General features: G+C 46.9%; 1 protein-coding gene across 5 annotated transcripts in view; it reads left to right on the plus strand.

Moving 5' to 3' along the window:
* Window positions 1-21,894, plus strand: part of LINGO1 (leucine rich repeat and Ig domain containing 1) — a 497,222-nt gene extending 475,328 nt beyond the window's left edge. For 4 of the 5 annotated variants that reach the window (XM_043985051.1, XM_043985052.1, XM_043985049.1 and 1 more), the window contains one exon: window positions 18,942-21,894. In XM_043985051.1, the coding sequence (XP_043840986.1) occupies window positions 18,954-20,795 (1,842 nt within the window). In that variant the 5' untranslated portion in view covers window positions 18,942-18,953 and the 3' untranslated portion in view covers window positions 20,796-21,894. The remainder of the gene's footprint in view (window positions 1-18,941) is intronic. The other variant, XM_043985048.1, reaches the window with a different exon arrangement.
* Window positions 21,895-22,155: the final 261 nt, after the last annotated feature.

Consider the following 22,155-nt stretch of genomic DNA (forward strand, 5'->3'; position numbering starts at 1 on the left):
TCAGGTGTGCAAAATCACAGAATCAGAGATTGGAAGGGACCTCTGGTGCAGAGTCCCCAACACCCCTACCTGAAAAGAATCCTCACAGCCGCCTCTGGAGGCAGCCCATTTACCACAACAGCCCTGTGGAGTAAACTAGGAAAGAAGAAGGTTGTAGAGAAAACACCGGACTGGGAGTCCAAGGGACTGGATTTTAATCCTGACCCTGCTACTTCCCATATGTAGGAGTTTAGTCAGGTTATGTCTCTCTGGAGCTTGACTTCCTTATCTATAAAATGAAAGGATTGACTCCAATTTTGTTAATTGATTAATTAATCCAATTATGCTAATTCAGATAATCTCTAAAATCCTTTCCAGATGTTATAATCTATGATCAGCATCTTACATGTGGGGAAACTGAGGCTCAGAAAGATTTAATGACTTGCAGTTACACAGCTAGTAACTCAAACTCAATTTTCTTGGTTCTGAGACCTGTGTGCCTTCTACTACATCATTTGAAAATGCCATTAATATTATATTTTTAATAAAATAAATAATAAAGGAGGGTTAAGTGACTGTAAGTGCCTAGTCCCTTCCTGAGGAGTCTCGGGCCTTATTCAAGGGTGGGAAATGCTAAGCCAGAATTTCCTTCCCTTTCCCCTTTCCCAGAGACCATCTGGGCCTTCTTTAACCAGTAGAGAAAAAAGAGTGTGAAACCCCACTCTGGAACTAGGAAGCTCTTTGACTGAGTCCCAGATTCAGGGAAACGGAGAGCCAGAGAGAGCCTGAGTTCTGGGGAAATCGTTGTTTTTTTCCTCCCTCCGGCCGTTTGATTATTCTCCCCTTCTTCTCTCTTGTCCTTTTCCCGCCTTCTCTTTTTGCTACCCCTCTCTCTTCTCCTTTCAGGACTAGCTACTTCTAGCTTTTTTTCCTGTCCTTTATGTCTTTGATCCTCAGTTTTCTTTCTATTCTCTTTCCTTTGTTCTCTTATCCACTGTTTTTCTCTTCTCTCTCCCCCCTCTCTTTTTTCCTCTCTGTCTGTCTTTTTCTCTATTTTGTGGCCTCATCTTTTTAAGAGCCTATCATCCCACTTGACCCTATTCTTTCTTCCTCTTGGTTCTGAGTCCCACGCTTTCCTCTCTCTCTTCCTCGTCCATAACAATGTTTCTCTTTCTCTGGCTCTCTGTATATAAACGTCTGGTATTATTAAGAACACACTTCTAGAGTTTATTTGCAATGGAATAAGCTCAACATTCACAAGTGGCTGAGTTAAGATTTGAACCTGGGTCTCTCCATTTTTGTATCTCTCTCCCATTTTCTGTCTCTATAGTTCTTCCCAATCTATCTCACCTTCTTTCCCTAATTCTGCCACCATCTCTTCCCAGATCTCTTCCCTAAAGCTCCTTGAGGACAGGTCTTGTTTTGACACTGTCTTTATCTCCCAGCACCAAACATAGTGTCCTACGCAAGTAAATGTCTGTTGAATCAAAATCATGAAAGAGAATGAACCTTTGACTCTAACAAACTAGGTTCTAGACTTGGCTCGACCACTACCTATGGACCTTTGCCCTATCAGGGCCTCAGCTTTCTTCTCAGTAAAATGAAGAGGTTGGCTCAACTTCCAATGTCCCTCCCAGAATTCCTTCTTTCCTCTGGTGCCCTCTTCTTCTTCCTGGTCTCTCCAGAGTCAGCAAGCCCCGGAGGCAGAGGCTCCAATGGCTGGCCTGTTACCTTCTTTATTTCATTTGAATCCAGTGATGGAGTTACTTTATTATTTTTCTCCTCCACCCCTATTTTTCAGATGAGAAAACCAGCTCATAAAGATCATGGGGTTTGCCTGGGGTCCCACTACTAATAGCTACCCGAGGTGGGATTCAGGCCATCCCTACTCAAAGTCTAGTGTTCTACCCACTAAGCCACACCATCTCTCCACCTGGCTGAGCATCCATCCTCTATCATCATGCAGCTTTGAGGCTCGGGGGAGAGATTGGCGCTATTAAAGGGCTGAGTGAATCTGGCCATGCCAGATTTCTTTTTCTCACCCTTATTCTCCCTCTTTTGGAAGATGAATGGGAGCAGGACAGCCACAGCAAGCCAAGCAGCTGCATTAATTGTCCACTTGACAATGGTGATAGAGCAGAGACTAATCAATGCCCCCCTGCCTGGGCCTGGCACCTGGTTAGCACACGGGGAGCTGCCAAGATTTGCCTGGCATACATTACCATGGGATCTGGCTGTTGTCTGAATGGTTACTCCAGGGAATTGATCCAGGATCAGAGATTTGGAACTGGGAGGGACCTTGGAGGTCATGGAGCCCAACCCCCTCATTTGATTTCATTCCATTCTTACAACAACCTGGAGAAGGAGGTGCTGGCATTGTACCCATTTTTCAGAGGAAGAAACTGAAGCTTAGAAAAGCTACAGAACTTCCCTGTGGTCACACTGCTAAGTAAGTGCCTAAGGCAGGATTTGAACCCAAGTCTTGCTGATGTCAAGTCTGATAAGTACCAAGAATCCAGGCAGGCTGTCATGAAAAGTGTTGTGGCCTTATAATCCCAGTCCCTGTGTGATTCCCTGCCTTCAGAGGTCTGTCGCATCCCATGTCTTCCCCCCTTTACTGTTATGGACACCCAGGTGGTGGTGGGGCAATATTTGGGATCAGAAGACCTGGGTTCATATCCTGACCCTTAGCAATAACTACATGATTTTGGTTAAGTCACATCCCTTTAGTTTCCTCATCTGTGAAATCCAAGACATGGGCTTATGGCTTCTGATCCTTTTCAGCTCTAAATTCACTTCCTCCCCTTTGTCTCTTCTTCCTGCTTCCCTTCTTTCTTAATAATGGAGATAGCTGGATACCCTGAGTGTTCAAGTCAGAAAGGCCTGGATTCAAATCCTACCTCTGAAACTCCCTATGGGACATGGGGCAAGCAGCTTAACCTCAGTTTCTTCATCTCTAAAGTGGGGCCAGTAATACCTGTATTGTCAGTTTCACAGGACTGGTATGTCTCTAGCAATAACCATTTATGAAGCACCTACTATGTTCCAGACATTGGAAATGCAAAGAAAAAACAAAACATCCCCTGCCCTCAAGGAGTTTACATCCCATCAAGGAAACCATGCTAAGTAAATACAAGGTAATGTCAGGAAGTAGCTGAAGGCCTCCTATAGGAGGTAGAGGCTGAGCTGAATCTTAAAAGAAACCAGAGATTCCAAGAGGCCAAGGTTGGGAGGGAGGAGAGGTCATGCCAGGCATGAGGCACTGCCCGTGCAATATCACGGAGGTGGGAGATGTGTGAGAAACAGCACATATGGCTGGGCCATAGCCTTCATGAAGGAACATAATGTGTAAGAAATAAGATCTCAGATGTGGAGTCTTTGCAAACTTTAAGATGCTATATACATGTCAATGATTATTAAGAGGGCATTTCTAGGGTTTATTCACAATGAAATAGGCTCTGTATTCACAGATATGTTGAGCTTTGAGTTGGAAGGGACCTTTCAGTAATCTAGTTCATCCCCTCATTTTACAGGGAGAGAAACATCCCCAGAGAGAAGAAGTGATTTGCCTAAGGTCATAACAGGTAGCAAAGTGGCAAAGCCAAGATCTTAACCTGGGCTCCTTTAGGTTCCAAAGCCTCTACACTTTTCCTTGGACTGTAGGCTTCCCCATTAGCTCAAAGGTTGTGGTAGCAGTTCTTTGAGGACCTGAGTATGCTTCCAGACAAGGACTAGGGGCCTGCAGACTGAGGACCAGCCCAGCTAAGTGCTGAGGGACAGCTCCAAGCCCACCCTGAAGCTCCTAAAGACAATCCCTGGAAATATTAAGAAACTGGTAGAAAATGAGCACCCTTACCTGCACAGTCCTGGCTTCTCAACCGAGTAGAGAGAAAGATTATACAGCTTCAGAAATAATATGATGTACACCTGACTAGAGTTCCTCAGGCCATGTTTAGCCTAGAATGATAGCTGGAAAGATAGATAGATAGATAGATAGATAGATAGATAGATAGATAGATAGATAGATAGATAGATAGATAGATAGATAGATAGATAGATAGAGATAGATAGATAGATAGATAGATAGATAGATAGATAGATAGATAGATGCATGGATGCATGGATGCATGGATGCATGGATGCATGGATGCATGGATGCATGGATTAGATAGATAATAGATTAGATAAATGATGGATGGATGGGTGGGTGGGTGGGTGGATAGATAAGATAGATGAATGGATGGATAGATTGACAGATACATATATACATACATAGGCAGGAAGGCAGGTAGGTAGGTAGGTAGGTAGGTAGGTAGGTAGGTAGGTAGGTAGGTAGGTAGGTAGGTAGGTAGGTAGATATGATTAATGGATGGCTAGGTTGAAATAAAGCTAGAAACAAAGATAAATAGATGTTGGATAAATAGATAAAAATTGAGATAGAAGATGAATGAATAGATAGAAATAGAGGCAGCATAGGAAGGTGGATGAAAGGATAGATAGAAATAAAGATGGATGATGGATAAATAGAAATAATAGGTAGAAATAGAGATAGATGAGGGAGAGAGAGAGAGGGTGGGGGGAGAAATGTGATTTACAATTTATAATCTTAGAGAGTTGGATGAGGTCACCTAAGAAAAGTGACTTGCCCAGTTTGTGTAAGTTAGGACTTCTGCCCCTAGTGTGTCCACTCACTGACATGACTGTTTCCTTCTAAGGGCCCCCAAGCCCTTGTGGTTCTGTCTCAGGTTCCTGTGCCTGGTTCTTTCTGTTTTTCCTCCCAGCCTCTAATGATTTCCCTCTCACTGTGTGCTGCCCCTGCCTGAAGGTGTCTGAACAAGTCTCAGTGATTATAACTATCCCCTGGAAATCCCCTCTTAATCTTCCCCTTAAATGAACACCCAAGGTTAACACATTTATGCCAGGGAAGTTGCTCCTTCAGGCTTTGCTCCACTCCCTCCTCCCCACCCCCTAGCTCCCTCCCTCAGCCCTTTCCCTCCCTCTGTCTTCATGCTCCCTCTCTCTGTTTGTCTCTTTCTAGCTTGCTGTATTAGGGTTTGTTCTTCTCTGTGTAGAGAATGTATGAGCTGACAAGGGCTTCAGATGCCATAGAGTCCAAATGCCTCCTTTTATAGGAGAGGAAACTGAGGAACAGAGAGGGGCAAAGGATTTGCTCAGTTGCCCCCATCTGTTCCTTTGTGCTTGTATGTCTGCCTGTCTCTCTCTTTCCCCGTTTACCTCTGAGGATGTAGCACAAAATGTTTGGATTCATCCAGGTTGACCTGAAAAGGACCTCAGTGCTCATCTGGCCCATGCCCTCCCTTTTACAGGGAAGGAAACTGAGGCCCACAGAAGAGCTTGCCCTAGGTAGAACACACAGTCAGTGACCAGCCTGGGATTTAGACTCAGATTCTCCGACTCCAAATATAATCAACAAGCATTTATTAAGGACCGACTGTGTGCCAAACTTTCCCTGCCCTGAAGAAGCTTAGACAACCAAACCCATACAAAGCACATTCAAGGGAACCCTTGAAGAGGGGGGAGCTGAGGGCAGCGATTGAGCTGAGTGTTGAAGAAAACCACAGATCCCCAGAATCAGAGGTGAGGAGGGAGGGCATTCTCGGCATGATGTACAGCCATCACAAGGGCAGAGATGGGAGGTGGATTGACCTATGGGAAGAAAGCCAGTGTGGCTGCCCTGTGGAGTGAATGGAACGGAGTCATGGGAAATAGGGGCCAGATTGCAAAGAGCTTTAAATGTTGATGCCTGATCCTAGAGGCAATCCGGAGCCACTGAAGTTTATAGGGGAAGTCTTTCCCCTTCCTCCTCTGAGGCTATGTCTTTGTCTCTGCTCTCTGCTTCTCTGCGTCTTGGTGGCTGTCTCTGTAATAGATATACTTCATGATTCCTTCAGTTATAGGGCATACCCACAGCCACCCCCACCGAGACAAATCATAACCCGCATGACTTAATAGAGAAGTCTAAGACTCCAAGCTAAGACACTACAATTCTTAGTCGATACGCCAATAAGGCCAGATAATAAGATGCTAAGATTCTGCTGTCTGAACTAAGCTGGTAGATAGCGCAATGGCAAGAACACTAACTCTGGGATGAGATCAACTGGTTTAGATTCCTCTCTGATGCTTGCTCCCACATCACCTTGGACAAGTCATTTCATTTTCCTGAGCCTCCATTCCTTGTAAAATGATGGGGTTGGACTAGATGAGATGAGAGAACATTCCCTGCTCTAAGTCTGTGCTTTGCTGAAGGTCATACAGCCCCTAAGGATCAGAGGCAGGATTGGAATCCAGACCTTCCTTACCCTGAGCCCAGGACACCATCACACCTTACACACTTTTTTGATACTTCCAAAGGTTAATAATTTTCTCTGTGGGAGCAAGCTCCATATTCCTACAGATCTCAGTCTCTTCATCCTTAGTAGCTAATTTAATGAGTTGCTATGACTCATCCCCCACCCCTCAAAAAGAAGAAAGGAAGGAAAGAGGGAAGGAGGGGGGGAGGGAGGGAGGAAGGAAGGAAGGAAGGAAGGAAGGAAGGAAGGAAGGAAGGAAGGAAGGAAGGAAGGAAGGAAGGAAGGAAGGAAGGAAGGAAGGAAGGAAGGAGGAAGGAAGGAAGGAAGGAAGGAAATCACCATTTGACTAGCTTTCTGATGATACCCGCACTCACTAGGGTGATCCTCTGAGGACAGATACACAGGCCAGGAAGCATTTAAGAACCCAGGCTCATCTCCACTCTGTGAGGAAGCAGGGAATAAGGAATTTAGCCAAGGATATATATTTCTCATGTATCTAGTTCATAGTCATACTTAGATGTAATCCTCTCTGTCATCATATCTGCCTTTTCTCCTCTCCCTCCCTCCCTCCCTCCCTCCCTCTCTCTCTCTCTCTCTCTCTCTCTCTCTCTCTCTCTCTCTCTCTCTCTGATCAGGTGTCCATGTTCTTATTCTCTCCTTTAATGGTCCCTTAGCCTCACCTCCTCTGTTTCTTCTGTTTCCCATCTCTGGCCTTCCTATTTCCTACCCTGCCCCTCTCTCGGGGTCTTCTCTCTCATACACACATACACCCACACATACCTTCCAACCTCAACTTCCCTCCATTACTCCTACCCCCAAGCCGTCAATACCAAGACCCACCTGATATGAGTTCTTAGGATAATTCACTTTCTGTTTCTTCATCAATATGCAAACTATTAAATATCTCTTTCATAATTATGGTTAATTTCATAACCAGCACCTTAATTGGCTGGGTCTGATGGGGGAATTCTTGCAAGGAGACAGAGCAGAAATATTTTGACGTGATCTCTCCCAGCCCCATTGTGTTAGTAAGAGACTGTGTGTGTGGTATAGGGGAAGTTGAATTTACACCTGAGAGGGGAAGGAATTATAGCACTTCAATCCAGGTGTTATCCAGGTGTGCTAGATGGTCTAGCAAAACAGATTTTTAGCTGCATCACCTACCGATATCATTGAATTGCCCTCAATCCCTATCCTGTTCCTATTATTACCTTAACTGCCCGTACCTCATTCATTTTTGTTATTGTTTGGTTGTTTCAGCTGTGTCTGACTCTTTGTGACCCATTTGGTTTTTTTTGGCAAAGATACTAGAGTGGTTTACTATTTTCTTCTCTCGCTCATTTTATAGATAAGGAAACTGAAACAAACAAGGTTAAGTGACATGCCTAGGGTCACACGGCTAATGTCTGATGCTAGATTTGGATTCACAAAGATGAGTTTTCCTGACTCTAAGTATAGTGCTGGGTCCAGAGTCAGGAAAACCTGAGTTCAAATTGGAACAGAATAGGCACTAGAGTCAGTGTATGGATGGGAATTAGGATAAAGATGGGAACCAGGTTGGGATGGGGAGTTAGGATTGGGACAAGAGGCTGAGTAGATATGGGCATTTGTTGCTGTTCAGTCATCTCTGACTCTTTGTGATCCCATCTGTGTGACTCTGGACAAGTCACTGAACCCTGTTTGCCTCAGTTTCCTCATCTGTAAAATAAGCTGGAGAAGAAAATGGCAAACCACTCCAGTGTCTTCGCCAAGAAAACCCCAAATGAGGTCAGCACAGTCAGACATGACTGAACAGCAACAAATGCCCAGGGGCAGCTAGGTGGCGCAGTGGATAGAGCACCGACCCTGGAGTCAGGAGTACCTGGGTTCAAATCCGGCCTCAGACACTTAACACTTACTAGCTGTGTGACCCTGGGCAAGTCACTTAACCCCAATTGCCTCACTAAAAAACAAAACAAAACAAAAAAAAAACAAAAAAACAAATGCCCATATCTACCTAGTCTCCTGTCCTAACCCTAACTCCCCATTCCTATCTGGTCCCCATCCTTACATTGTTTTATCCCTACAGTGATCCCATATTCCTGTGCTGTCTCCATCCCTAAACTGGCCCCATCTGTACATTGGCCTTTCTGTTCTTACACTGCCCCTTTTGTCCCTACAGTGTCCCATCCCTATGGGAACTACCCCTCCCCATTCCTATAATGATTTATCTTTATGCTCCTCTCATCCCTACACTGACCTCCCATCTCTACCCTGCATTGTCGATCATCCCTACATTCGCCACATGTCCCTAACTCTCTTTTCATCTTAAACCGATGCCTTTCCCTATCCCCATCATCCCTACATGACTCCCAAATTTACCTTGCCTTCATCCCTACACTGACGCCATGGCCACTGAACTTAACCCTGCCCTCAACCCTCCTTGGCCTCCAAACTTGCCCAGACACCATCCCTACACTGATTTGCACCCCAACCTTGGCCTCCCAAACTTAATCTAACCCCACCCCTACCCAAGCTTTCCATCCCTACTGGCTTCACTTAAGCCTGAATTCCCATAAGACTCACAGTCAGCTGACTCTGACTTCTGGTTTACTGTCTCCCAGCTAAGATTTTCACCAAACTCATCTCCCTGTCCCCTCCACCTTGTCCCACCTACCCCATCCACTGCATCCAGACTTTGTTTTCTGTGGTCTAGGTGGGGCCAGGTTCAGAGATGTGCCCAGAGAAGGCATTTGTCCACAATAAAGATGTACCTGCCAACCGTCTTACCAGCCTCACAATATTTTTAGCCCTTGGCCTTTCTCAGCAGTGGCCAGATGTCAGGGGGAAGACATTTTGTTTGCTGGAGTAAAGGCCAGTTTTCCTAACACCCTCCACAGATCACCCCCAAAGATGAGGTGAAATTCACTTCTTCGTCATCATGCCTTTTTCATGGGCAGCCTCTCCAGGAAGCTGGCTCCTTCCTTTGCCAGTCTCCTACTTCTTGGGGCTTTGTCCAATCTTGATTCCATGGTCTGTTTCTCATTCATTGAGAAACAGAAGGCAATAGGTGGTCTGAGTCGCATCTTTATGGATGAAATGACAGTTGGGATAGTCTTTGTATGTATTTTCCATGGGAGAAATAAAGTCATGGGATCACAGACTTAGAGTCAGAAGGGTCCTATGAGGTCATCCAGTCCAACCATCTCATTTTACAGGTGAGGAAATAGAAGCCCATGCAGGTTAGGTGATTTGCCCAAGGTCATGCAGCATTTAAGTGACAAAGCCTGGATTACTTCAGACTCGAGAATTATATTTTTTTTAATAGTCTACACCTCATTCCTCTGCCTTTCCCCACCCCAGTCAGGAATCAGAGGCAGAAAGATCCTTGGCTTTGGAGTAAGAAAACCTTAGTTCAGACTTCAGGTCTGTGACCTTGCACAGGGTCCTGGCTTCACTTTGCTCATCTGTAAAACGGGAGGTTTTGAAGAGGTGACCTCAAAAGTTCCTTCTAGCTTTAGACTCCTCCCAACCCTGCAGTCCTCTGAGATCTGCAGACAGTTAAGGCTCTCATTTCTTCAGCACGTGAAGATTCTGTGAGGAAAGAAGGACCTTTGAGATCTAATCCAAACCTTTCCTTTTACAAATGAGGTGGGGCAAGTGTTATAATCTCCAGTTTATGGGTGGAAAGACTGAGGTTTGGGGAAGTGATAGGACTTCACTCACTGTCCTGCTGCTGGCTAGGGCAAGGGAGGTTTTGCTCTGTGAATCCCTAAAGTCCATCTGGGGTGCTTGGCACATAATTGGTACCTAATAAATGCTTGTTGAATTAAATTGAATTGAATCCATACTGAGGGCCTCCAAGGCAATTCTCTGTTCAGTCTTACTACTCTCTCTCTCTCTCTCTCTCACACACACACACACACACACACACACACACACACACATAGACATGCACACACTCATGCATACTCATATACAGACACATATGCACACATATGCACACACATGCACACACGCAGAGATACATGTGCGCATGCATGCACGCACACATAGACGTGCACACACTTATGCATACTCACATACAGACATATACACACATGCATGGACACACATGCACACTCACGCAGAGATACATATGCACACATACACACACTCACACACACACACACCCCTTCTGACACTGGGGAGGTAGGAGTTCCGCTGTCTGTCCTGTCCTCTTAGTAAAAGCAGTCCAAGCTCCCTCCCTTCCTCTCTCACCCCCCAAGGGCACCTGGTCTGTCTCAGTCCCTGAGCTCAGATGTTTCCCAAATGAACTTGCTGCATTATTCCATGAAACAATAATAGCAAATTTGTGCCCTAGAGCCAGGGTGCAAATAATGTGAAATCAGACAAGCGAGGGACGAGGAAAGAAAGGGGAATGAGGTGTGGGCAGGCGATACAAATAGGGGAAGACAAGGAGTCTGCTTTGTTCTCTCCCCCTCTCTCCCACCCTGCTCCCTTCTTCTTCTTCATCTTAGATGACCTTCTCTCCCTGGCTCAGGCCCTGGCACCTTAACCTCAGGGCTGAGACTAGTTCCCCTGGGGTGGCTGAGAACAGGGAAGGGAGAGCTGAGTGTTAAAAGAGAACAGGGCATGGAAAAATCTCACCAGATGCTTACTACCTCTGTGACCTTGAGCAAGCCACTGTCTGGCTTCCCCTCTCTAGGCCTCAGTTTCCTCCTCTGTAAAATGGCCTGAGAAGCCTTCTGGTTCTAGATCCAAGATCCTTTGATCTGGGCTTGAACCCCAGCTCTGCTTCCTATCTACATGCAAGTCTTCTCCAAACTTTGTACCTATTTTAGCCCTGAGCTCTGCATTCAGTAAGTGCTTCATAGATGTTGAATGAATCTAGGAGCTGCCATTTGATATGCTACAAGTCAACTTAGACAAGTGAGGGAAGAGAGAGGCACCTGTGATCAGAGACAGGGTATGTAAAAGCTGTATGATTGGGAAGGGGCTGTGGCAGGAGTAATTAGGGCTGGATGGTAGTCCAGTTGAGCTAGGATGCAGAGAATGGAGTGAGGACTAATGTGAACCAAGGATGAAAAGATAGGAGGGGACCTGTGTCCAATTGTGGAGGGTGCTTTTCAGCTCTGACCTCGGTTCTCTGTTCTCAGGTCCCTCCAAGCTCTGGCATTCCATGTTCTAAGGTGCAGTCTGGCTCTGATATATGTTCTAGGCTTTCTGTGTTCTAAGGTCTCTCACGATTCTGATGTCTGATGTTCTGAGTTCCATCCTAGCTCTGATGATCTATGTTCTAAGGGACTTCCCATGGGTAACATTCTACATTCTAAGGGCCCACCCAATTCTATATTTTATGTTCTGTTCCAAGGGCCCTCCCAGATTTGATATTGTATGTTTTGAGGTCTCTTCCAGCTCTCACATCCTATATTCCAGGATCCCTTCCTGTTCTGATGTTCTATGATCCATGTTCTAAATCTCCCCCTCCCCAAGTTATAAGAAAATTAATGCACAGGCATAAGCTAGAAAAGCAGCCACTTAAAACCACATTCCCTGATTTTGGGGGAAAGACATTTGAATTTTACTTGGCAGTCAATGGAAGCCATGGAAAATGTTTGAATGGAAGAGTAACCTGACCAGATTTTTGTATAAGAGTAGTCTGGCAGGCAACAATGGAAGGGATGGATTGCAGTTGGGAGAGAGAATGAAAATAGAAACAGTTGTTACAGGGCCACCTTAACATAATACATAATAACTGGTGTTCAAAGTTTGCACAGTGCTTTGCATATGACATATCCAAACCTCCCAACAGCCCTATAAGGTAGGAGGAGGGGGAGTGTCCAAGGCAGGGTACAAATTTATGTCTTTCGGACTCCATGTCTAACACACCATCCTCTGCACCACCTGCATCCTCAATAGTCCAGGCAGATGCTCATGAGGGCCTGCATTAGTGTGGTGATGTGAGGACCAGAGAGAGGCTGAGACAGATGTGAGAGATGGAGAGATGTGGGAGGGCATGAGGAATGTCCTGGGATACTAGGCTGAACATCAGATTTGAGGCTTAATCAGGTCATCTAGTCCATCCAAACCCATTTTAAAGATAGGGATAGTAAGGGAGCAGCTAGGTGGTGCAGTGGATAGAGCACCGGCCCTGGATTCAGAAGGACCTGAGTTCAAATCCAGACTCAGAGACTTGACACTTACTAGCTGTGTGACCCTGGGCAAGTCACTTGATCCTCCGGGAAAAAAAATATATGGAGAGTAAGACACAGAGAGATCAGCTCTGAAGTCTTGCCCAAGGTAACTCCATTGATAAGTGGAAACACCAGAGTTCCCCCATCTTCTGACCCCAAATCCTGAGGTTTTCCCACTGTACCACACTGTCCCCCAGGGGAATAGAGAAGAAAACATGAATGGCTCAGCATCTCTCTTTTAGGCTCCCAAGAGAACAGCCCCAAAGACCTGTCCTTCTCCCGTTGGAGAAGGAGCATCCCTCTTGCAGCCAGCCTAAATCCAGGCTGGAAGAAAACTCCATCCATAACGTCCGTGTGTCCCTCTTAGGATCGCTCTCCCTCCTCCGGCCCTGAGCTCTTTACTGCTTCTGTATTTATCGGTCCAATTTTGAAAACCTGTGCCCTCGAACGAACCCCTTCAGGGGGGCAAGTATCCAAAATAAAGCTCTGATTTAAATGCATAAAGCAGCCTCCAGAGCAGCAGCAATTAGGAGAGTAACCAGTGTTATAAACAGTGCCAGGCTGTTTAAGCCCCGCTGAGAGACCAGGCCAGTTTGGACGGGAGGTGCAGAGCTGTCTGAATGGACACCAGGGCTGTGGAATTGCAACAACGGGGTGGCAGAAAGAAAGCCCCGGGCCAAGAGCCAGTACACCTGGTTTCTACACTTGGCTTTGGAACTACCTTACTTGGTAACCTTGGGGAAGTCAGCTCCGTCTCTCTGAGCCTCAGTTTCCTCATCTGTGAAAGCAGAAAGTTGGCCTGCAAGAAGTCTAGGCTCTCTTCCAGCTCTGAAATTCAAGGTTCTAAAACCCCATCCAGCTTCATGTTCTATGTCCTGATATACCTCCCATGCCTGAGGGGCTGTGTTCTAAGGCCCCTTCAGCTGTCTTTCTGTGTTCCGAGTTCAGGCATTCTATGTTTCAAATTCTCAGCTTTCAGTCTGTTTTAAGAGCTCTCCAGGCTCTGACAGTCAGTGATCTATGTGCTAAGATCCTTCCCAGTTCTGACATTCTATGTTCAATAAATAGGGAGAGAGATAGGATCTCAACCTTTGACTTCAATAATATAGACTCCCAGATGAGTCCATTCCTTTTGTCAATCATCTCTGTAACATATAGTTCTGACCTTGGGAAAGTCACTTCCCCTCTTTTTACCTCAGTTTCCTCAACTATAAAATGAGAATGACAGCACTTACCTCAAAGGGTTGTTGTAGAGATAAAATGAGATACTATTTGTAAAGTGCTTAGCATAGCGCCTGTCATATAGTAGATGCTCAATAAATGCTTGTTCCCTTCCTGCCCCCTTCAGAGAGCTGCCCAGTGCACTAAAAAATTTTGGTAACTTGCCCAGGGTCACATGGTCAGTATATGTCAGAGATAGGACTTCAACCCAGTTCTTTCTGGATCCAGTGCCATATCTCTCTATCCACCAGGCAACAGGACAACAGAAAGGGAACCAGATTTGAAGTCAAAGGATCTAGGTTCAAATCCTGACTCTACCTGATAAACTTGGGCAAGTTGGACCACTTGGTCCATAAAATGAGGGGGTTAGATTTGCTGGCATCTAACATCCATCCTGGTGCTAAAGCTGTGAGCCTGTGGCTCCCCAGCTCAGACATCCTTTGTCCTAAGGGCCCATGCAGCTCCCAAATTCCGTAAGAGAGTAAATTGACCGATTCTGGGGCTCTGTGCAACGAGCTTCAAACCTCACTGCCTGATTTCCAGATGTTGGCCCGGCTCAGCTCCAAAGCCACAGAGGATGTGTCTTGTTTCCTGTGTTCTTCAGTCAAGAGCCTGGAGTCTAATGTTACCTTCCATGACTTAAGTGTAGTGCTAGGGGACCTGGAGCTGTTATGCAATGATAGCGGAAATATGAACTGATGCTTCCAAAGCAATCTCAGGTTTGCCAAGAGTTTTCTGTGTAGTACTTCAGTCATTTCACAACAACCCTGGGAGGTAGGTACTCCAGGTGTGGTTAGCCCCATTTTACAGATGAGGAAACCAAACTGAGGCACCAAAGTCAAGTGACTGGCCCAGGGTCACATAGCTAGTAAATGCCTGAGGCAGGATTTGAACCCAGATCTTCCTGACTAGAGTATACCTCTCTATTAGCAATGTCACGATGTCTCTTGAGTCCTAAAGCCTAGAACATAGTACTGGGTGGTACCCAGGGTACAAGGGCTGCTGCAGAGAAGAGTTAGTGCATTCACCAGTTACATATACACATATATGCACATATATGAAATGTAAACAAAATGTAGATATGTACAGTTATATATAGTTACAGGTATATTTATAGCATGTGTTCATTTATACGTGTATACAGTTACATACATGTTTCCTATATATTAAATGGGATCCGGATTCTATATATACACATAGTTACATATATATTAATAGACTACATATAGTTACATGTATAGGTTTCATATATAAAATGGGAACAGGAATAGTTACATGTATTTCTATAATATGTTCCTATATAGCTACATGGGTTTCACATGTATGAAATTTGAGTGGCATTACAAATATATGTTTAATATACGAAACAGATACAGAAATATATAGTTGCATGTATATTTGTACAATATATATCTATAGTTATATACATGTTCTATATAGATGAAATGTGAACAGGATTCTATTGGTGCATATACAGTTACATAGATATTTATAGACTATTTGTAGTTACATATAGATTGCATACATGACATTTGAATAGAAATACACAATTACATATATTTATGTAATATATACAGTTACATGTGTTTCATGTATATGAACTGTGAAAATAAATGTATATATGTGCATATAATTGCATATATTTATATGTTGTAAAGTTACATAAATGTTTCATATATAAAATTTTGCCACGAATATATATAGTTTCATATATTTATATAATATATTCATAGGTATACATGCTGTTACACACATAGGTTTCAGATATATGAAGTGTGACTAACATTTTATACATGACACATTAAATATATCATTATATTATTAACATACCTATATATTAATATAATATTACTGTATTATTACATGCTATTATATATTGAAATACGTATTTAATGGGATAGTCTTCCATGGTTCTGGGTCAGTAATGGCTTGATGAATAGAACACTGGTTTTGGAATCAGTAGAAGGGATAAACCTAGTGACCAGACCTATGGGGGATTCCCAGATGAGGACTCTCCCTCACCAGTGGAGAGCCACACCATTTTCTGGTGGGCTACAGTCTTCGAGAGCTGCCCAGGATATGAAGGATTGAGTGACTTGCTGGCATCCCACAGTCAGAGAGAGGACTTGAACCCAGATCTTCCCGAGTCTTAGGCCAGGTCTCTCTCTTCTGGGCTTTGCTTCCTGCCTCTAGATTCTGCACAGCTGGGTTCAAATCTCAGCTCTGCCACAGACCCCCACCCCTACCCCCCAACTGATCCATGTGACTTCCCTGGGCCTCTTTATCTGAGTCTTTCAAATGAACGAATAGAACTTAATCATCTCTTAAGGTCCCTTCCTGCTCTGACTGCACACATGAGTAGGTAGATGGGACAATGAGGAGGCCAACCCAGCCAAAAGGGAGGGTGGCCGTAGGACAGTAATGGGAGATCAGGTTCCAGTTGGACTGGGAGACCTCCCAATGCCAGGATTTGTGTCTCTGTGGCAAATGGGGAGAGAATGTGGGTGCTTGAGCCCTGCAGTAGCCGGTGGTACTGAAGTTGTGTACACCCCGGTCCTAGGGTGGTTGGAGCAGAGCCATTTCAGACACTTCTACCCAGAAGGCCTAGGCAAGGCTGAAAGGAAGCCCGGCCCCCTGGGGGGGGCAGAGCCCCTCAAGCTCTGGATTTCAAGGCAGGAATCTGGAATCCTGACCAAACCTCCACTACCTGGGCCACCTTAGACAAATCAGTTCACATTTCCAGCCTCAGTTTCCTTAGCTGTACAATGAGGGGCTTGGATGGACTGGCCTCAGAGGGTCTGTCCAGTTCTAGAACTCGGCAGACCCACAGAACTGAGCCACATCAGGGCCAGGCATGATGGGCCTGCCCACCCGGTGCTAAAAGGCCCATTTATCTCTCACCATTTCCAGGCTTCACACCAGAGATGGGCCCAGCTGCTTTCCCAATTACTTATTGATCGCCTGTCAGGATGTTTTCTTTGCTGGTGGGTCACTGGAGCGTGTGCAACTCTGGCGAAAGGGAGGATAAAGGGTCCCCAAGGATTGGGGTCAGGTGGGGAGGGAGAAGGAACCGAGATGGAAAGGACACAGGAAATAAGGACAAGAAGCAACCTTGCTTCCCATCCAAGCAGCCCCTTCGATTAACCATCTGTGTGACCTTGGCCAAGTCCTTTCCTGTCCTCTGGTCTGCAAATTGGGGGCAGGGGAAGAGGGGGAGGCTGTATTAGATGCTCTCTCAGGTCCATTCCTGCTCTAAATCCACTGGGGGGGGGAAACTCTCTATATCGTGTGATTCTGTAGGGTGTGGAGGCTGTCCTGAGACACCCAGGAGAAAACCATCACCCTAGGAGAAAGATAGCCTATTAACCAACAAACAAACAGGCATTTAGTAATCATTTACAACATATTGGGCATTATAACGGGTGCTGGGAATGCAAATGCCAACTGCAGCAGGGTACAGGAAGAACCAATGGGGAGTTGGGTGCTTCAGCCCTAACCCTAGGCCTAGAGGTCACTGTCTGTGGAACCTTGAAATCATTCCCCTCCTCTCTGAACAGAGGGGGCTGAACAAGGTGACCTTTGTGGTCCCTTCCAAGCTCCAAACCTACATTCTTATGACCCCTGTGCATAGGGTGGTGTGTTCATTCCCTCATTTCACAGCTAATCATAAGTAACGGGAGTCAGCATTTATATTGTGCTTTAGGTTTGCTTAGTGAGGACAGAAGGGAACTCGTCCAGGAAGGACCAAAACTTAGTTCAACCTCCAAGACCAGCCCAGTTTTTGCTACTCTCTGATGGCAGGAAATAAAATAGGAACATGCCAGGACTGGAAATGGGCTCAGAAGCCATATGGTGCTCCTCCTCTCGGCCCCAGGCCCCATCCCCACCCCCCAGCTCACTGCACACTTGGGGAACTGAGGCACAGGCAGGGAAGGGTTGACTTGACCAAGGTCACGTTAGCCACAGAAGCTCTCGAGCCTTCTCACCAGGATTCCGGGATACTGGAGACACAGGGGCAGTGGGTAAAGAGTTCTCACAGAGACGTGATAGGGAGACACACCTGCCTACATGCACCAGTCTCACCTTCCCTAGGAGTCAGAGGGTGCCTGCTGTTGGCAACTCCCATTAATGTGGTGCCTAATATTTACAAATCCAGCAACAGCCCTGGGGGGGGGGGGGCTTGGGTGATCTCTCAGGTCCCTTCTGGCTCTGAATTTCTGATCCTCTGATTATTGGGACTGTATTATGGGGGAGGGGAGAGAACTGCACATTCGGAGACATTAAGACCAGGATCATAGTTCTTAATGGGAAGGAGAAGGGAACAAGCATTTATTAAGTGCCTGCTGTATACCAAGCACTTTACACATATTATCTCATTTGATCCTTATAACAATCCTGGGAGGTGCCTTTTATGTACGATTCCCATTTGAGGAAACTGACAGAGGTTGACTACTTGTCCAGGGTCACACAGTCATAGGACCTTAAATACAGAGCTGGAAGGAAAATCAGCAGCCTTCCAGCACCACCCTGTCATTTGGCCCTGAGAGGGGAATGACTTGCACAAAATCACAGACCTAGGAAGTCAGAATTTGAACCCAAGTTAGTGGAAGCTGAGTGGGTGACTTTTTTCACTGGCCCCTGCCGACTCCAAAGAGAGAGCTTCCCCTCAGGGCTCATTCTCTCTCGGGTTTCTAGTCTGTGGTTCTATCTATCAGAGCTTTAGGACCATCCCATCTGGGTAAGGGAATGACCATGGGAGTACAAAGAGAACACTCCAACAACTCCTGCCTTCAAAGAGCTTACATTCTATTGAGGAGAACAACATGTTCCTATAGAAAAACACACCAAATACAACTTCCTCAGCTATAAGGTGGGGCCCCTCAGACCTGTTTGACCTGTCTCTCAGGGTTCTTGGGAAAGTGGAAGAAAATAGCAAAGGTAGAGATCTTTGTAAACCTGAAAGAGAAACATCAGTTACTACTGTGGCTATTGTTCCCTCCTGTTGTCCTTGAGGGATTCAGGTTTGGAATCCAAGGACCTGAGTTCGGATCCCACACTCTTGCTCCTTACTTGTGTGATCTTGGACAAGTCGCTTCATCTTTTTAGGCCTCCGTTTCCTTCTTTGTAAAATGGGGTTTGGGGGGGGGGTCTGGCGGGTCTCTAAGGCCCCTTCTGCTCTAGCTCCACGCACCTCCGATCCATTGCTAGTCTCTCTAACGCTGTGTCCTCTCTCTTGTGTTTGCTTGGTCTACAGGTGAGAGAGAGGATGATCTCCGGGGACGCTAGCATGCACACCCCCATCCTGGCCTGCTGGCAGCCAATCCTCCTGCTGGTCCTGGGCTCTGTCCTGTCGGGCTCGGCCACGGGCTGCCCGCCCCGCTGCGAGTGCTTGCCCCAGGAGCGCTCCGTCCTTTGCCACCGTAAGCGGTTCATCGCTGTGCCCGAAGGCATCCCCACTGAGACCCGGCTCCTGGACCTGGGTAAGAACCGCATTAAGACACTGAACCAGGACGAGTTCGCCAGCTACCCGCACTTGGAAGAGCTGGAACTCAATGAGAACATCGTCAGCGCCGTGGAGCCTGGCGCCTTCAACAATCTCTTCAACCTCAGGACTCTAGGGCTCCGCAGCAACCGGCTTAAGCTCATCCCCTTGGGGGTCTTCACGGGCCTTAGCAACCTGACCAAGCTGGACATTAGCGAGAACAAGATCGTCATTCTCTTGGACTACATGTTCCAGGACCTGTATAACCTCAAATCCCTGGAGGTCGGAGACAATGATCTCGTCTACATCTCCCACCGAGCCTTCAGTGGTCTCAACAGCCTGGAGCAGCTCACGTTGGAGAAGTGTAACCTGACCTCCATCCCCACTGAGGCGCTGTCCCACCTGCACGGGCTGATCGTGCTGCGGCTGCGCCATCTCAACATCAACGCCATCCGCGATTACTCCTTCAAGAGGTTGTACCGGCTCAAGGTCTTGGAGATCTCCCACTGGCCATACCTGGACACCATGACATCCAACTGTCTCTATGGCCTCAACCTGACCTCGCTGTCCATTACTCACTGCAACCTGACCGCCATCCCCTACGTCTCGGTGCGCCACCTGGTCTATCTTCGCTTCCTCAACCTGTCCTACAACCCCATCCTCACCATCGAGGGGTCCATGCTCCACGACCTGCTCCGGTTGCAGGAGATCCAGTTAGTTGGGGGTCAGCTCATGATGGTGGAGCCCTACGCCTTCCGAGGACTCAACTACCTACGGATCCTGAACGTGTCTGGGAACCAGCTGACCACGCTAGAAGAATCTGCCTTCCACTCCGTGGGCAACCTAGAGACGCTAATCCTGGACAACAATCCGTTGGCTTGTGACTGCCGCCTCCTCTGGGTCTTCCGGCGCCGCTGGAGGCTCAACTTTAATAAGCAGCAGCCGACGTGCGCCACCCCAGAGTTTGTCCAGGGCAAAGAGTTCAAGGACTTCCCCGATGTTCTCTTGCCTAATTATTTCACCTGCCGTCGCGCTCGGATCCGGGACCGCAAACCCCAGCAGGTCTTTGTGGACGAGGGCCACACGGTGCAGTTTGTTTGCCGGGCTGATGGGGACCCACCGCCCGCCATCCTTTGGCTCTCGCCCCGCAAGCACCTCATCTCTGCCAAGAGCAACGGACGACTGACAGTCTTCCCGGATGGGACCTTGGAGGTGCGCTACGCCCAGATCCAGGACAACGGCACCTACCTGTGCATCGCCGCCAATGCCGGTGGCAACGACTCCATGCTGGCCCACCTACACGTGCGCAGCTACTCACCCGACTGGCCTCATCAACCCAACAAGACCTTCGCCTTCATCTCCAACTTGCCCAATGAGAGCGACGCCAACAGCACGCGCGCCACCGTGCCTTTCCCTTTCGACATCAAGACTCTCATCATCGCCACCACCATGGGCTTCATCTCCTTCCTGGGCGTGGTCCTCTTCTGCCTCGTGCTTCTCTTTCTTTGGAGCCGAGGCAAAGGCAACACGAAGCACAACATTGAAATCGAATACGTGCCGCGCAAGTCGGACGCTGGCATCAGCTCTGCCGATGCGCCTCGCAAGTTTAATATGAAAATGATCTGAGACAGGGCAGGGGGCAAGGGAAGTGACCACCCCAGGCCCCAGGACACAAAACTTGGAGACTTAACATGGCTCTCTCTCTCTCTCTCTCTCTCTCTCTCTCTCTCTCTCTCTCTCTCTCTCTCTCTCTCTCTCCACCCCCTTCCACTTCTCCCATCCTTACCACCCCATCTCACCCCTCCTGCCCTCGCCCCCTGTCTACTACACAGCCCTGGCCTGGCCCCAGCCCTCACCATCTGCTCTCTTTATACAAGGACAACATCTGGCCAGGTGTTCAGACTCAGTGTTTGTAGGGACATGCTCTGACGGACTGGGGTCAGAGGCCACTGCAAAACAAAACAAATGAACGAACCAACACACACACACACACACTCAAAAAAAAATTCAATAAATCAATAAAAAAGTTAAGAACTTCCTCTGTAACTTGGGTTTCAATAATTATGGATTTTTATGAAAACTTGAAATAATAAAAAAAAACTATTTCCTATAGATAGTTGGAATGCAAACTTTTGACTTCCTGATCTGTCCAGACCCCACCCTAATCAGATCTCTTCTCTTCTTTCTCCTTTTCCTCTTCCTCCTCCATCTTCTTTTATCCAGTGAAGAGGGCTTCCCCTAGAGAAGAGGTAACAGATCAAAGTTGCATTGGTTCTCCCAATCCCTACCTCAATCTCCAGGTCTGGTCTAAGCCTTTTGCTCTGAAAAACTCTAGTCAGGCCCTGTCCTGGAAGCTGGCGAGGAGTCCAGGGATCACCTGGGAGATAGGGCTGGACTTCAGCTTGGGGGTACCACATTCCCTGCTGTAGAGACTTGGGGTGGCCTGAAGGGGAGAAGCTGCTGACCATTCAGTGCCAGGGATGAGTGAGTGGTTGCCCTTTGGTTCCCCCAAAGCCAAGAATTCCTGGGGAAGTCATGAGTCTGGGTGCCAGGGGTGTGGCCAAGGGCCTTGAACCCCTGCACTCATTGACCTAGAAGGCAGGAGTCCTGGGTTAAAGCCCCAGTTCTGCCACTGACTTGATGTGTAAACTTGGGTAAGTCAATACCCCCTCTCTGGGACTCAGTTTAGGCATCTATAAATTGGGTGTAATAAAGCCTGTCCTGCCTACCTCACAGGGCTGTTGTGAGGTTTTGATAACAGATGGAAATGCTTTCTATAAACAACAGGGAGCTAGTCGATGGGAGTTATTATCGTGGGTGTTATTATTGTTGTTATATTGTTGTTATGGTTATTATTAACATCACCTGGTCCCAGGTGGTTCCTGTTCCTGGACAAGGTGAGGAGAGCTCAGAGCCATGGGTCTCAATGAGATCCCAGCTGAAGGATAGTAATGCCTAGAGGAGGGTCACAAGTTACCAGGGAAGA

The sequence above is a fragment of the Dromiciops gliroides genome, chromosome 2 (genome assembly GCF_019393635.1).
Source record: "Dromiciops gliroides isolate mDroGli1 chromosome 2, mDroGli1.pri, whole genome shotgun sequence".
NCBI classification, from domain to species: Eukaryota; Metazoa; Chordata; class Mammalia; order Microbiotheria; family Microbiotheriidae; genus Dromiciops; species Dromiciops gliroides.